The 15,506-nt window shown below is 45.3% G+C and overlaps 1 protein-coding gene across 1 annotated transcript in view; it reads left to right on the top strand.

Moving 5' to 3' along the window:
• The window catches only part of XPNPEP1 (X-prolyl aminopeptidase 1), a 36,277-nt gene that overhangs the window by 4,345 nt on the left and 16,426 nt on the right, over positions 1-15,506 (top strand). The window contains exons 3-9 of the mRNA XM_081192016.1: positions 4,785-4,905; positions 7,708-7,771; positions 9,473-9,577; positions 11,820-11,912; positions 12,721-12,864; positions 13,145-13,240; positions 14,930-15,011. Coding sequence (XP_081048142.1) covers positions 4,789-4,905; positions 7,708-7,771; positions 9,473-9,577; positions 11,820-11,912; positions 12,721-12,864; positions 13,145-13,240; positions 14,930-15,011 — 701 coding nt within the window. The 5' untranslated portion in view covers positions 4,785-4,788. The remainder of the gene's footprint in view (positions 1-4,784; positions 4,906-7,707; positions 7,772-9,472; positions 9,578-11,819; positions 11,913-12,720; positions 12,865-13,144; positions 13,241-14,929; positions 15,012-15,506) is intronic.

The following is a 15,506-nucleotide window of genomic DNA, read 5'->3' as shown; positions in this document are numbered from 1 at the left end:
TACAGTATTGGCTAGACAGGCCACCAGAGGCTTTTCAGGAAGTTCTGAGACAGTGACCTGTCTCATAAAGATATTTTACAGACAAGTGGGCTAGAGACTCAGGAATAAACTAAATGTGTGACATGACACACACTGTTAAAAGCAGCTGGGGCGGGGGTGGGAAGAGGAAAGCATTGGATTGGGAAAACAGTGCTGGCGAGGCAGGGGATTTTCCTGATCAGAACTGCCTCATCTAAAGCTATTTGCCCTGTGGGAGACAACGTGCACACTCTCCTGGCAATATTTTCAGTACAGTGTTGGAGCGACAGTTTGCTCTTTCTTCATTATTATTAGCTTTTGCACCACAGCTTTTCAAGGGACAGAAGTTTAGATTGGAAAAGATATATGTGTCTTTGGGGGGAGGGTTAACCCCTTCCCCTAGTCCTGATTTCTGTCCAACCCCCCCCCCCAATGCATCTACCGTATTTTTCGCACCATAACACTCACTTTTTCCCTCCTAGAAAGTAAGGGGAAATGTCTGTGCGTGTTATGGAGCGAATGCCTACGGATGGCGGGGGGATCTGCTGCAGTCGTGAGCAGAGGATCCATGGTTCTCCTTCCTTCCCTCCTCCGTGGCTCGCTTTGAAACAGCAAAGCAGGAGAAGAGCCACTGAGTGGGGAGGAGAGAGGGACAGAGAGCCTGCTTCTTTAAAGGAGCAAAGCGGGAGAGGAGAGGAGCCGCTTACAAGAGTCCGGAGCTGTTTTTTCAGCGAGCCGGGGAGGAGGGAGAGAAGCAGAGCCTTTAAAGGAGCAAAGTGGGAGAGGAGAGGAGCCTTCTCCTCTTATACCCCTCTTCTGCATTATTAACAGCATCCTTCTCCACCCACCCCACGCGTGTTCCTTGTCCCTTGAGTGCTTTTCCTTCCCTCCCCACTTAAAATGTGGTTACAAAGCACGGATCCACATGGATCCTCAGGATTTTTGCACTGGGTCACCCCAAATTCACCATCAGATCACATAGCATGTTCATGGCTACAGCTTGCACCAAAAAAATCACGCACCCACTGTTGCCTGGGGCCGCAGTGGTGCAAAAACGTGGTTACAAAGCATGGATCCACATGGATCCTCAGGATTTTTGCATTGGGCTACCCCAAACTCACCGTCAGATCACATGTCTGTGGCCACAGCATGAACCACAAAAACCATACATCCACTGTTTCGTTTAGAATTTTTTTTTCTTGTTTTCCTCCTCTAAAAACTATGTGCATGTTATGGTCAGGTGCATGTTATGGTGTGAAAAATACGGAACTTTTACCTTTGGGAAAAACACAGGAGATCTGATTACAGGTCTCCCAATGTCACATGCAGTTTGGCCCTCAAAAGCGAACCACACTGGAGAAATGCTTGTGACATTTTTGAAGCGTTGCAACTGTGAATGCAATAGCACAGGAACTAGGTCCAGCCTCATGGTACTTACACTTGATTTTTAATGGGATACCTTTCCTCCCCAAAGCAGATGTGCTTTAAAAAATACCCACAAAAGTGGGCTAATGAGAGCAAATTTGTTACTTGTGTGCACTCCTGAACTATTTTTTTTTAAAAAGCTACTGTCATGCATTACAGTTGTTTCAGTTGTCAAGTTGTTTCAGACCTTGCTGTGTCAAGATCACAGTTTTGGAGTATGTCATTGCCTTTTGATCCCAAATCCTCCTTTCTGGTTGGACAATTGAAGTTAAATGCCTTGGTCTGATTTTTGCTTCACAATTTCACTTCAGTCACATTTATTGGCCACGTGCCGTACTCTTGCTGAGGGTTAGTTAGCATGCAGCAAGCATACCCCATTTTTAATACTGGGCTTTGGCTGCTGAAGGCCCTTTCTATTTTAGTGGCTAATCAATGGCCATGGAAGATGGTGGCCTGGTGACATGCAGGCAAGGCCATCTGTTATTGAATTTCTATCGACAGAGGAGGCCGGTCCATTAGGGCAAATGAGACACTGCCTCATCCAACAGTGTCCTCAGCAGTCCCACTTGCTTGCCTTCCTTATTACAAGCAGTCCTCAAGAAGCATATTGTCCTCACCACAAAAAGAATATTGTGCAGTTGGAAAGAGTTAAGGAAAGGCATACAAAATGATCAAGCGACTCTCCTGTGGGGAAAGGATGCGGCCTTTGTGACTACAGTGTGGTGTAGTGGTTAAGAGTGGTAGACTCGTAATCTGCTGAACCGGGTTCGCGTCTCCACTCCTCCACATGCAGCTGCTGGGTGACCTTGGGCCAGTCACACTTTTCTGAAGTCTCTCAGCCCCACTCACCTCACAGAGTGTTTGTTGTGGGGGAGGAAGGGAAAGGAGAATGTTAGCCGCTTTGAGACTCCTTAGGGTAGTGATAAAGTGGGATATCAAATCCAAACACTTCTTTTTCTACTACTTAGTTTAGAGAAAAGGCAGAGAGGAGGAGACATGATAGATGTTCATACATTTATACACGGCGCAGAGAAAGTGGATAGAGAAAAGTTTCCTTCCCTCTCTCACAACGCTAGAACTTGCTGACATCCAATGAGGCCGAATGTTGGAAGGTTCAGGACAGATAAAAGAAAGCACTTTGCACAGTGCATAGTTAACCTTTGCAACTCACTCTCCCCTCAGAGGCAGCGATGGCCGCCAACTCAGATAGCTTTAAAAGAGGACTGAACAGATTCATGGAGGATAGGGCTACCAATGGCTGCTAGGCCATGATGGCTATGCTCTGGTTGGAAACTGTAGGAGGGGAGAGTCAGATCCTGCCTGTTGGCATCTGGACGGCTACTGTGAGGATAGGAGGCTGGACTAGATGGACCATTGGCCTGATCCAGCAGGCTGTTCTTATGCCAGCCCCTCCCCCTCAACCGGCCTTTGTAGAACTCAGCAGGGGAAAATTGGGGGGCAAAACTAGAATTAGTTGGCTCTACTCGCCATTTACTGATGGCCTCTCTGTTTTCTGTCCTACGGATCCCGATGGGCACCAGCCACTGTCGTCAATCAGCAATGGCTTCATGTCCTCATGCCAAGGCAAGCTGCAAGTTCCAATAGAATCCCCATGGAGGGATTCAGTAAATTGGTGATATGGTCGTGGGCTACAGTGTGGTTGATCTTATTCCAAAAGAGCTCCAGTTTCTTTAAGTGGTGTAAAGAAAAACAAATTTCCACTGGCACAGTTCCCCCCGCCCCCAGCACAATATTGGAATAAAAAACAACCCTGTACTCACTGAACATTGTTCCGCAGAATAGCTCTTCCAAAGATAGAATCTTGGTCCCTTTTGGAAAATGGTAACCCACCCTGACCAGATGGTATGTTCCTAATTAGAAGAATGATCTTGTAGCTTCTGTGTTGTGCTGAATGAATATTAGTGACTCAGTAGCTGCTGATTCAGTGCCAATTCCAGTGTGAAGTTGCTTATTGTATATGCCAGTTTCCCCTTTCCCCCGTTTCAGATGTTAATTGACATATCTGAATGAGCATCCACTGTTCTTTGTGAGTGCCAAATTAATAATGTAGATGTGAGCCCAGGTTAATCTGCAGATGGACCTGCATGATTTTGTATAGCAAATATTCCACCAGCACTGGAATAGTCCAAAATAACCACAGTCTTCTGGGTAATGGAGTCATTTGGGAATGCACAAATGGTACCAAAAAGGGTTGTAATCCTGAATTGTAATCTGGGATAGAGATGATCAACGTGTGCTGCTTTCTGGGATAACCGACCCAAGACTGTTTTGGCATTAAGTGGCATATAAATAAATGATAATGATAACTAGAAAGAAAGGGTTTTACACCTGCCAGATCATCTATGATGAGAGACAGGGTATGAATTTTATAAAAATTAATAAAAATATAGACATATCTTCCAGTAAGATGGTAGCTCTGGGTGATCTGTGATCTGTGACACATGAATTGCCCAAAGAATATTTTTATGCTCGTCTTATCTAAATACACTTCCTCAACAAGCCATGTTTCTTATTTCTCTATTTATTTTGTTTATATCTTGCCTTTCCTCCACTGAACCACAGGGCAGTGCACATGTTTCCTCCCTCCCCATTTTATCATCGCAACAATCCTGTAAAGGAGGTTCGGTTGAGAGATAGTGGCTGATCAAAGGTTCATGGCTTGTCGGGGATTTGAACTGCCAGTTCCCCACATCGTAGCCCAAGATACTAACCACTACACCACACTTACTTTGATTTTGGGAAGGAGACATGGAAAGTTGCAAGGGTAGGGCTGCCAGATCCAAACTTGGAAAAATGAAACGTTTTCTTTCCCTTTGGGAAACGTGTTGCTGAGAAAGGAGGGATTGTGGAACCTACTGGCTGTCCTTGGCAGTAAATTATAATACGATGGCACATAGGAAGCAGTGAGAAGCTCTAGGAACATTCCCCATAACTGAGAGCAGCAGCAGCTTGTGAATTGCTTCCTTCCTGTTCGATGTCCTTGCCCTTCTCACATGCCTCAGAGCATCTGTTGTGCTTCGTTTCCTAAAGTTTCCCATAAACAGTACTTCCTCCAATCTGCCACTCATGAGGCATCCACTGCCAAGAGATTCATCATTACAAATGCAAGGTCCTGGAAGTTGGCCGAGTGCGGGTGGGGTCAAACTGTACTACAGTAAAGTTGCTTGTGGGAGAAGAAAGGGGGGGGGAGGAGAAAGAGAGTTCACTTGCAGGTTCTGGTTGGAAACCATGGAGTTTCTTTTACATATTTGAAATATTTAGGTATGAAATCCACAGGACTCTCCGACTTCTTTTTTTAAAAAATATATAATTCCAAATAGGAATATGGCTCCCAAGAAGACTACAGAGCTGCTTCATCTGCTTCGACAAGCAATGAGAAACTCCAAATATGTTCCAGAACCGATCCAAGCCTACATTGTACCCTCCGGAGATGCACACCAGGTATGGGATTCAGCAGAATTGTCTTCTGTCGGTAGAAATCTTCCCTCCCCCGTGCTCCAAGAGCTTTAGCCAAGAGCTAAAGATTAAGTTTCTTTAGCCCAGCATGTTTAATATGTAGAGGTATCCCTATTCTATGCCACCATATCCTAAACCTAGATCAAGGTGATGCACACTGTGAAAAGGTCCAGTGTTCTATTCTCACAGTGGGAATGTTTAGGGGAGCCCACAAATAGGCCGGGAACACAGTAAGATTCCTGTCCCCCAGCAGCTACCACTATCCATTTATTAATCACCTTCTGAACAGCCGTCTCAAGGCAATTTACATATGAGATTATTAAACACAAAATCAGCAAATACATTTAAAACAAGACTGAAACCCTAGGAAAGCAGACACTCGTGGTTAAGACCCATTTCTTTGACTGGGAACAAAAAATATATTCTGTTGTTTCCGGAAGGTGCAGGTAGTGGGGCAAAAGGGGGGCAGCCACGTGGAAAGCCCTGCTCCAGGATTAATGGCTACTCCATTGTCCACGTTTTATGCTGTATGCAGAGAACAGTGCCTCCAGCTGCCAGTGCGCAGTGTTCCTCATCTAATAAAGCAAGCAAACCAAACACGCACAAAGCTATTCTGCTCTCAAGTTGCTGCAGGCAAGAGGGTTTTATTTTTATTTTTTTGCAGCTGCTACAGGTGCTTCTTTTCCTGCCTCAGCCTGCTTCTCTGTAGCTCTGGTTACACTTGTGAGACTTTTAATATGTTCCTGTGGATCTTGGAATATGACCTGCAAGATTCTTTATTTCTTTGTGTCGCTTTAGGGAATGCAGTAATGCAAATAGCTCACATTATGCTTTTCCTGCTGGGCAAGTTTATCAGGTTTGTTCTGTTCTGTTCAGAGAGTTGAATGGACAGGAAGAAACCCACCCCTCCTTATTTTGTATCCACTTGATTTGCTGCATACCATGACTTCAGCAAAACCATGTCCCCCCATTTACATGGTTTAAAGCCTTGATTCTCAGGACACAAGTACATGCGTGCTGAAGTAGACAGAGTGACCAAGGAGTCCTGGGTTCAAAACCCCACTTGGTCACGAAACTCACTCGAAAGTTCTACATTGGCTCCCAGTACGTTTACAAGCACAATTCAAAGTGTTGGTGCTGACCTTTAAAGTCCTAAATGGCCTTGGTCCAGTATACCTGAAGGAGCATCTCCACCCCCATCGTTTTACCTGGACACTGAGATCCAGCTCTGAAGGCCTTCTGGTGGTTCCCTCACTGCGAGAAGCCAAGTTACAGGGAACCAGGGAGTTACAGGGAACCTTCTTGGTAGTGGCACCTGCCCTGTGGAACGCCCTCCCACCAGATGTCAAAGAGAAGAACAGCTACCAGAATTTTAGAAGACATCTGAAGGCAGCCCTGTTTAGGGAAGCTTTTAATGTTTAACAAACCACGGTATTTTAATACTTTGTTGGAAGCTGCCCAGAGTGGCTGGGGAAACCCAGCCAGATGGGTGGGGTATAAATAACAAATTATTATTATTATTATATTCACTGGGAAATCTCGCAATCTATTAGTCTACCCTACCTCGCAGAGTTGTTGGGAGGATAAAAGGGTGGGACTGGCAATGCATGGCTCCCTTAAACTCCTTAAAGGAAAGGTGGGATAAAAACGTAATAATGAATTAAGGGGTGGGGGGGGAGAAGAAGAATGAACTGCCTGACTGATTTTCTACCAGTGTTCCTCAGCAAGGCTTCAAGTGGGGGTGGTGGTGGTGGTAGGGCTACCTACCATTTCACAGCATCAAAGTTATCTTACGCAAAGTAAGCATATATACTTAATTTCATAATTTATTTGTGGGGCTGGATGGAAGCTGATGGTGGTTAGCCGTACTAGCCTCGGTTGAAGGGTACCTGGCTAGGTTGAAGCATGATTAGCGTTGATAAAAATATCACTGTAAATCATGATTCAGGCCAACAAGAAAATGGAAAATAGGAAGAGTAGGAAGGATGCATTCCTTAGGTTGCCTCAGTTTGCAAACCACTGTTTGCATGGAGCCAGTATTGTGACTGCACTGGTCTGTGAACATCAGAGCTGAAAAGCTACCTTTCTCATAGTTTTAGAAAAAGTAGATTCTGCCTTAGCAAATTAAGTTCTGAATTGCATGGGATACATGCCGGCAGTGGAGACTTCTAGGCTTCTTTGCTTTGAGCTTATAATCAAGGCCAGAGCAGCTTGTTGTCAGTGGTTGAAATTCTTAACGAGGAGATTTTAGGCAGACACCCATTTTTGAGTACTTCTCATAAAATCCAGTTAGAGGATGCCAGTAAAATAAAGCAAAGGTTACAGATTTGAGGCATATCGTCTATTACAGCTTCCAGGATCAGAAGATATTGGGGGCGTTTCTTCCGCTTGTGTTGCCACATCAAAGGCCTGACTTGTTTGGCTGGACAGTGGTGTGGTCAAGAGTGAAATAAACATGATCGCTGTGAGAAATGTCGGAGGAAAAAGTACTGCAGATCTGAAGTAAACAAATGACGAATAAACATGGAGGTTTAAATGTCTCAGTGGAATAATTATATGAAGGCAGCCTTCCCCAGCCTGGTGCCCACCAGATGTCTGGGATTCTCACCAGCTGTGCAGAGGAAGAGATTGTTCAGATTTTTCAGTATTTCTTTGCATCTGGAAGAGCACCTGATAGGGCAGCACAGCTAATTCAGGAAGCATGTTCTGCTGCTCTTGGTGCCTCTCTCTGCTGTTGTGCATCATTAGGCTCACTTTCCCCTTTTTCTTTTCACTATTCATTTCTAGAGTGAGTACAGTGCGCCTTGTGATTGCCGAAGACAGTTCATCTGCGGGTTTGATGGCTCAGCAGGTATGTTCCCAGAACTGTGCTTGACCCCGTCACATTTGACAGTTCTTCAGCTTTGAATGCCAAGCTCCTCCTCTGAGGTTCACGGGCCAGAACATGAATCTCTCCAACTTCCTCTAAAGCTAAAGTGCTGTATGGTTGTTGCTGTTATTTTACATCCAGTCTGGATATGGCTGTTTAATCATCTCTGTGTAATTTGCAAAATGTCTTGATACACCCACCGCTTAAGACAATTTCTAAGTGGTTTACAAAATGCATTCAAGATGTATAGATAACCCAACACCGAAACTCCAAAACTACAATATAATACAATGCAATAAAACAATAGCATTCCTAAAAACAACAACATAGCAGCTCATTTTGAAACACCGTTAGAGTCAGCTCCATTCTCTCTTTTTCCTTCCTCTTGCCAAAGCACATCCTGACTCGCGAAATGCAACACACAAATACAACACTTGCAGGGTGAATCGGGAGCAGTGAGAGGTGTGGCATGGGGATATGGGGTGTGATCTGAAGAGGGTTCCGGGAACAAGACAGGGACACAGGCTTTATGTTCTCTACCGCTGGTGTGTAGGATTGCAGCCTTAATCATAGTGGCATTTGTCGTATAAATTAAAAATGAAATGGGGAAGGTGATGTCAGCATCTGTTTCCTGATGCTTTTATATACTAGAGAGGAGTAGGGACTGGTCCAAACCTGGCTGCTGTTGTGTGTAACTTTTTAAGGGGAAGAAATCAGTCCCTACCATGCCGCATAAACAGTTCTCTCCACCACATTTAAGGCAGACTTGGTATATATTCCATATTACCTGCTCTGGGCAGATAAGTCTATAGCAGTGTGGCTGCTGAACTTTGGTATGTGCGTAGGGGTGGGGTGGAGAGAGTTGGCTCAGCTCACTTCTGGAAAAACTGTTGTGCTTTGCAGTTTGCGTGCTGGGTTGAAAGAAAAACACGAAGGAAAAGTTTGACTTGTCCCTTCCCCTTTCAGCATCGACACCAGCTGGAATGGTGACGTAATACCCGTGTAGTAATGAGCTTTTGCCGACCCCCAGATGACCCTTCAATAAAGTGAAAAATCCTGTTAACTGTTTCATACAGTGATCGCAGCTTGCCTTTCTTTTTCCCTCTGCGAAGCCAGTGGAAACAGATTTGCTTGTAGTTTGGCAGATTGGGGGATTAAGCGGTAAACAGTGTTGGTTAGCCAAGTTCAATCTTCTTAAAAAACATTTTTTTCTGCATCTGAAATCGCTGGGCATTGAAATTCGGCCAATGGGCGGGAAAAGCCTTGTTTATCTTTCATAGGGACAGTGTGTTCTGTTTAGCAGCATGTCCCGTGGTAACACGCATTAAACTGCAGCTATGAGATGTAGGTTTCATTTCAAGCTGTGTGTGTGATATATATGCATTGTAAGCATTGTCAAGCCAGCCATTTTGTGTTGCTTTGTTTACCCCTTACTGTAAAACAGCCAAGTCTAGGTGTCAGCAGCCTAACTATGGTTTATGTCCCAGGAAGTGAGTATTTTAGCTCAGGCCTTCTCAAGGTAAACTCTACTGTTCTGGCCTGAATTTCAGATGCTTTGGAACAAACTTAATTCAAGTTCGATTGTTTTATTTCCCTTCATTCAACGGGCACCACTGGCCATGTGTGTCTGTGTGTATACCGGTAATATATGACCACCTCTCTCCCTTCTTCACTCTTTCTCAGGAACCGCCATAATAACAGCACAAGATGCTGCCATGTGGACCGACGGACGCTACTTTCTCCAAGCTGCTGAGCAAATGGATACCAACTGGACACTCATGATGATGGGTGTGTGAGAGCCCAAACTAGTGCTTTGCTTTAGTTCCTTTAGTTGTGCTTCTTAACCCATTAACGCTCCCTTGGTCCTGTTGTTACATGGAGAAAACAACGTTTTCTTGAACATGTTACAGGAGCAGGGCCTCTTGCTTCCCTTCCTAGTATATCTGCCCAAAGTCAGCGGTTATTTGCAGGCAGAAAACAAGCAAATCCTAGTTTTTGGCTGTACCCTTCACCAAGTGTGAGTGCTCTCTGGAAAAATACAATAGCATTTCTTGTGTGAATAGTATAAAAGCAAGTTGCAGCTTCCTGTACCAACCCTATGAGAAGAATATAATGGAGTTTGCTTGAATGCAGCCTGAGTGATTGACAGCTGCTGAGCAAAGGCGATAAAGGTGATGTGACCTTGCCCCATAGTGACCTCTTCATTTTGTGTTAGGTCTGATTACTTCCAGGCTCACTTGAAGGGCCTGTGAATTGTGCACCCAGCTTTCCAAATGCCACAGTAAAGAGCCATACTGTGCTTGCAGAAAGTCCGCATTTAATATCTGGACATGTAACTCAAAATTAAGAAAACTCTTGTAATTTTTGGGGGGGCATAATTCTAGCTATGGAAATTGTACCGAATTGCTGTCATTTATATGGGCGTGTCGGGGAAAGATTGAGGAACAGAAACTGTGTGTGTGAGAGGCATGACATTAAAATGTTGCAATGTTCAGGGTACCCTGAACCACAGAGATGGTTTCAGCTTCCCCAATGGAGGCACTAAGACAAGACATCAGAATTTCTGACTAGTCCAGCATTCCCCATTCTCTTCCTTGTGCTGACCCCCCCCCTTTAACCATTGGGCTTCCTGAACATACCAGTTCCTCCTTTATCGCTGAACTTGCTGCCAGTACTTGCAACTTGTTGTTCCTCGGCCCATCCCTTGGTTGCTTAGCAACTGCAGTGCTTTCTGACCTTAGTGAGAACAAAGGCTGATGAGGGAAGGGAGATAGAAGGAAAGAGCTCGCATGGGCACCACTTCTCTTTTCAGTGGTACTCAAATCAGTGGAGGCAGGCAGGGAAAGGAAGGATGCTTTGTTTGGCTACCTCCCAGGTGCTTTGCTCTTGGGGCTAGCAGTAGCTATAGCTGAAATTAACCATGCTTCGGTGTGAGGAGTGCATGGTTTGCATGCAGAAGGCTTCAGGTTCAAGGGTATCAGTTGGCAGAAATGGAAAAGTTCTGACATCTCCTAGTTGGAGTAGGCAACACTGGTCCATCTAGCCCAGGGTTCTGACTCAATTGTTCTCTGAAGCTGATTGCTCATATTATTTCCCAAGGCAAATAGTAGGGAGCAAACTGAGTTATTAAAGGGGCAACATTCTGGGCCACACTGCACTGTATCACAGTGCTCCAAGCTCCAAGTCATTAATTTTGCTGAATATCTGCAGTGTTTTTAGGTGTATGGAAAGGATTCCATAAATGGGGTTTGTTTTGGGAGCAGAGGGCTTCTATGATAAAGGTTGGTGAGGGCTCATGGTTTTGGAGTATCTGTTCCTAGGGATTTACGCATGGTTTGTTCTCCCAAAATACTATTGGGTATTCCAGGCATGGGGAAGTGGACCTGACCTGTGTGCTGGGTCCTTATCTCCCTCACAGGGCAAGTTTGACAGGGGAGAGGGCACTAGCCACCTGTCGGTAACCTGTGTTGCAATTCCGTTCGCAGCACTTTGAAGTCCTGACAATTAGTCGACCGCGGCAACTTCAAAGAGCCTTGCACAGCTCTGTGCAATCACAGCTCATCAGCTAAGGCTTTCAAAAAGCCATGGGCGGGACTCTATTGCGGTGTTTCCCAACTGGGTGCCATATGGCTCCCTGGGCGGTCCAGGATATTCCAAGGGGGCCACAGGTGAAAATCACGCGAATGTGGAGCCGCAGCACAAGGCTAGGGGGCCACAGAGGAAAGTGAGCAGTGAAGAAAAGAAATAATTTTTTAGCCTTTAGCTGCCCAAGAGGGGTGTGGCTTGGCCAAAATTGCATTGCGGCCAAATAGGGAGGCCTGGTGGGCTGGGGGTTCCCCACCGCTGGTGCTATTTCCATCTCTGGCACTGCAGTCTTACTTGGGGTTTGGGTATGCATTTCTGCACTTAAATTTGGTTATAAACCGCTGTGTTGAGGTTTTTTGCTCCCCGTCTTGTGATCAAGGTCTCCATGCTTGTGTTCCTTTTCTTTAAACTTTGCAATCTCTCTTGAATTCTTTCTTGCCTTCAGGTCTGAAGAACACTCCCGCGCAGGAGGACTGGCTTGTGAGTGTTCTCCCCGAGGGTTCCAAAGTTGGAGTAGATCCTTTCATCATTCCAGCAGGTTAGCTTGCCCTTAAATGCCTTCTGATTTGTGTAAATGGTTAGATTCTCCTGACCTGTGCTGCTTCACCATACAGCATCAAGGGGTTGGCTCTAACCAGGGTAGTTGAACTTGTCCTGAAACCCTTTCTCTGCAGCCAAGGTAGTTGGGGGTAGGGAGGCTGATGTTTTTCCAAGGAGGCAGTGAGATATCCTGATTATTCAAGAAGGAGGTGGATTGGTTGCCCTATCGAGTTTCAGCTGCAAATGAATCTAGCAAACTTTTCAATTGGGAATATGAAGAAGGTCACAGGAATCTGTTCCCCCCAAATCTGGTTAATGGCAATATTTTTACTACTTTCCCTCTACAATCCCACAGTGGTTTGTAAGCTAACCATTCATCTTCAGTTTCTTCTTCAAAACCATAAGGCGTAAAAACTTTTGTTTCTTTAAAAATGGAGAGCGATACATTGTCAGAAATGTGATACGTTTCTGGTCCAAAGTTTTCTGATGAAAGTCTAGGGTTTAGTTGACCCTAACAGGAGTTCTCATTCCCTAATTCTCGTTGTAATGTACAGAACATGCACACACAATTTTGTTCAGTTTTTTAATTGATTTTATATTTCATGAATGCAAATGGTGAGGTTCTTAATAAAATACTTTTTAAGAAATGCAGTGGATAAATGATTCTGTTACCAACCCATGTGTTTAAATGTGTACTGTATCCCCCACATTTCTGCTTACACAATGTCGCTTCACAGGGAAAGCTTAGCAGGCTGGGGATCTCAACAGCAGCATCCTTCTTACGTCACTGTTTCTGTCATCCTCAGATCAATGGAAGAGGATGTCCAAAGTTCTGAATAGTGCTGGCCATACTCTTGTGCCTGTCAAAGACAACCTAATTGATGTCATATGGACAGATCGACCGCCACGGCCTTGCAAACCCTTGATGACTCTAGGCTTGAACTACACAGGTTAGCAGGATCCCAGTCACGTCTGTAAGAATGTTGTTGATAATGAAATGACAATCTCGACAGGCTCCCCGTTGAATTGCATATTGGGCAGAGGTACTGTGTGTGTGGAAAGGATGAGACTAGTCCGGCCGCAACCGTCATTTAATATCCCTAAAAGCATCTGAGATGAATTGGGCATTGGACATAAACGGCACCTGTGTGTAGATAAAAGAACTGCTTTGTTACATTAACCCTAGAGAATTTGGCTGGATTTAGTTCTCGCTTTCATTGCATGATGCAGGGATCAGCTGGAAGGACAAGATCACAGCCCTGCGGGGGAAAATGGCTGAGAGGAAGGCTCCGTGGTTTGTGGTGACCGCCTTGGATGAAGTGGCTTGTGAGTACAAGTATCCGGTTTCCTTTAGCATTGTTCAATTCCATGTTGGTTATCTACTCAGAAATCTCTACGCAGCTGGAAATGAGAAACCCTGCAGCATCCCCAGGGGTCAGTAGGACTGTGGGCCAATTTGGACAATAGAAGTCTGTCCCGGTGTCATCTTTGGAACGTAGAGATTTCAGTTGCTGGCTGTTCACTGGTCAATGGCAAGGAACCTTGTGCCATTTCCAGGAGGGCTGCTGCTGGGCTCAATATTACTAATTACCACGAATGGTTGGAAAAACCACCTTGTGCTGCACTTGTGGGTAGCTGCTGCCTGCTTACAGTCTGCTACCACTTAGTTCCCAAATACCCACCAAGCACAGCTGAGGAGCAGCCAGGAGCACAGTAAAGTGCAAAACAGGAAATGGCAAGTTTGCCTATTGGGAGGCAATGGAGCCCAAAGGATAACGCGTTGGATTTGATCTGGGGAAACTGCTTGGTAGGCTGTGGGCTTGTCTTGTGGCCTGCTTTCTGCAGGGCTTTGCTGCGCAAGTGAGTTCACAGTGGCAAACATGCTTGCACACCCTCACCAAGCAGAGTTGAACTCCCTTTTTTAAAAATAATAATAATAATAATTTTTTATTATTCGAGTCCTGAGGCCTTCTGAAGTGATGTAGGATGGTAACCACAGATGGGGCCTTTTTCGGGTGGGGAAATCTCCCCCCAAGGCTCTTTGTCTGGTACCACCAGAGTTGAACTCCCTGCCCATCATCAGAATGACTGCTGGGGCTGGTGGTGTAGCAAAATGCTTGTGATCTCCTCTCTGGGAGCCTGGCTTGGCTTAGTGTCATATGTGAGACCGCTCTCAGTCTCTAGAGACAGATGTGAGTAGTTCCTGGATTGTACATTTTCAGTAATAAGGAGTGAGCCGCTGAAGCATTGGATGCTCTTTTGTTTTTGTTTATAATCCCAGGTGTAACCCGCAACCTGCACAGCACCTTGATTACGTTCCTTATCTCTTCCTGCACTTGGTCACAAGACTGAAAGCAATGCAGACTTTATGGTTTTAATACCAGCCATGTTCCCTCTCCACCATCCCACTCACTCCTCCTGCTTTGCTTCCCTCATCCTCCAGCCCGATAAAGCAATCTGGAGACCTTGAAAGTTTGCTCACTATTTTGTGGGTGGTCCTAATAAATATAGGGCCCCGCCTGTGGGTTTTCTACTTTTTCCTTATGGTCCAACTTGGCTTCCTTTGTACTTCGTTTGTCTTATTTTCTTGTTACCAAAAGATCTTCCTTGTGCGTAGTCTGGACTTCTAATGCCATCTTGTGGCAAAAGCCCCTTATTGTTCATTTAAGTGGTTGTGTTGCATCTCACAATGGATGGTGCTTCCCCACTTCTTTCTTAAAAAAAAGAAAGTACAGTGGTACCTCGGGTTACATACGCTTCAGGTTACAGACTCCGCTAACCCAGAAATAGTACTCCGGGTTAAGAACTTTGCTTCAGGATGAGAACAGAAATCATGCTCTGGTGGCGCGGCGGCAGCAGGAGGCCCCATTAGCTAAAGTAGTGCTTCAGGTTAAGAACAGTTTCAGGTTAAGAATGGAGCTCCAGAACAAACTAAGTACTTAACCCGAGGTACCACTGTAATGTTGAATTTTAACCAGGTTTGTGACACTGTCTTCTCCTTCCTTAATTTTTTAGGGCTCTTTAATCTCAGAGGCTCGGATGTTGAGTACAACCCGGTCTTTTTTGCTTACGCCATCATAGGAGCCAATACAATCAGGTAATGGAAACCGAGGCTTTCTCGTTTATTTTGCTCACATTTACTCTGATGGTCAACATGTGTATATATTTTCCTTCAAGAAACTGATTGGCTGAGTGGGCAAGGACAGCAGGTCTTTAAAAGCAATAGGCTGCAGCCTCTGAAGGGGGAGGAATGGCAGTGGCACTGCACTCACTAGGAAAGAAATAGGCAGCAGTGAAGTCTGGGGAACTTTGAGTAGGCAGCAGCCCCACAAGGCAGCTGTACCTGCAGAGACATTACTGTCCATCTAGATCTCCCCTGACCTCAGTGCCACCTCACTCTGCTCCTTCCTATGGTAGCACTACCATATGTTTTTCACCTATAAGAAAGTCTGTGCCCAGATTACCAATACCCTGCTACTGAGACCTGGAGAGCCAGCCAGCGTGGTGTAGTGGTTAGAGTGTTGGACTAAGGCCTGGGAGACTGGGGTTCAAATCCCCACTTGTCCATGAAGGGTGGCCTTGGGCCAATCAC

Source organism: Podarcis bocagei (assembly GCF_964188305.1).
Source record: "Podarcis bocagei genome assembly, chromosome: 4".
Classification (NCBI taxonomy): domain Eukaryota; kingdom Metazoa; phylum Chordata; class Lepidosauria; order Squamata; family Lacertidae; genus Podarcis; species Podarcis bocagei.
This window is presented reverse-complemented; position numbering and strand designations above follow the sequence as displayed.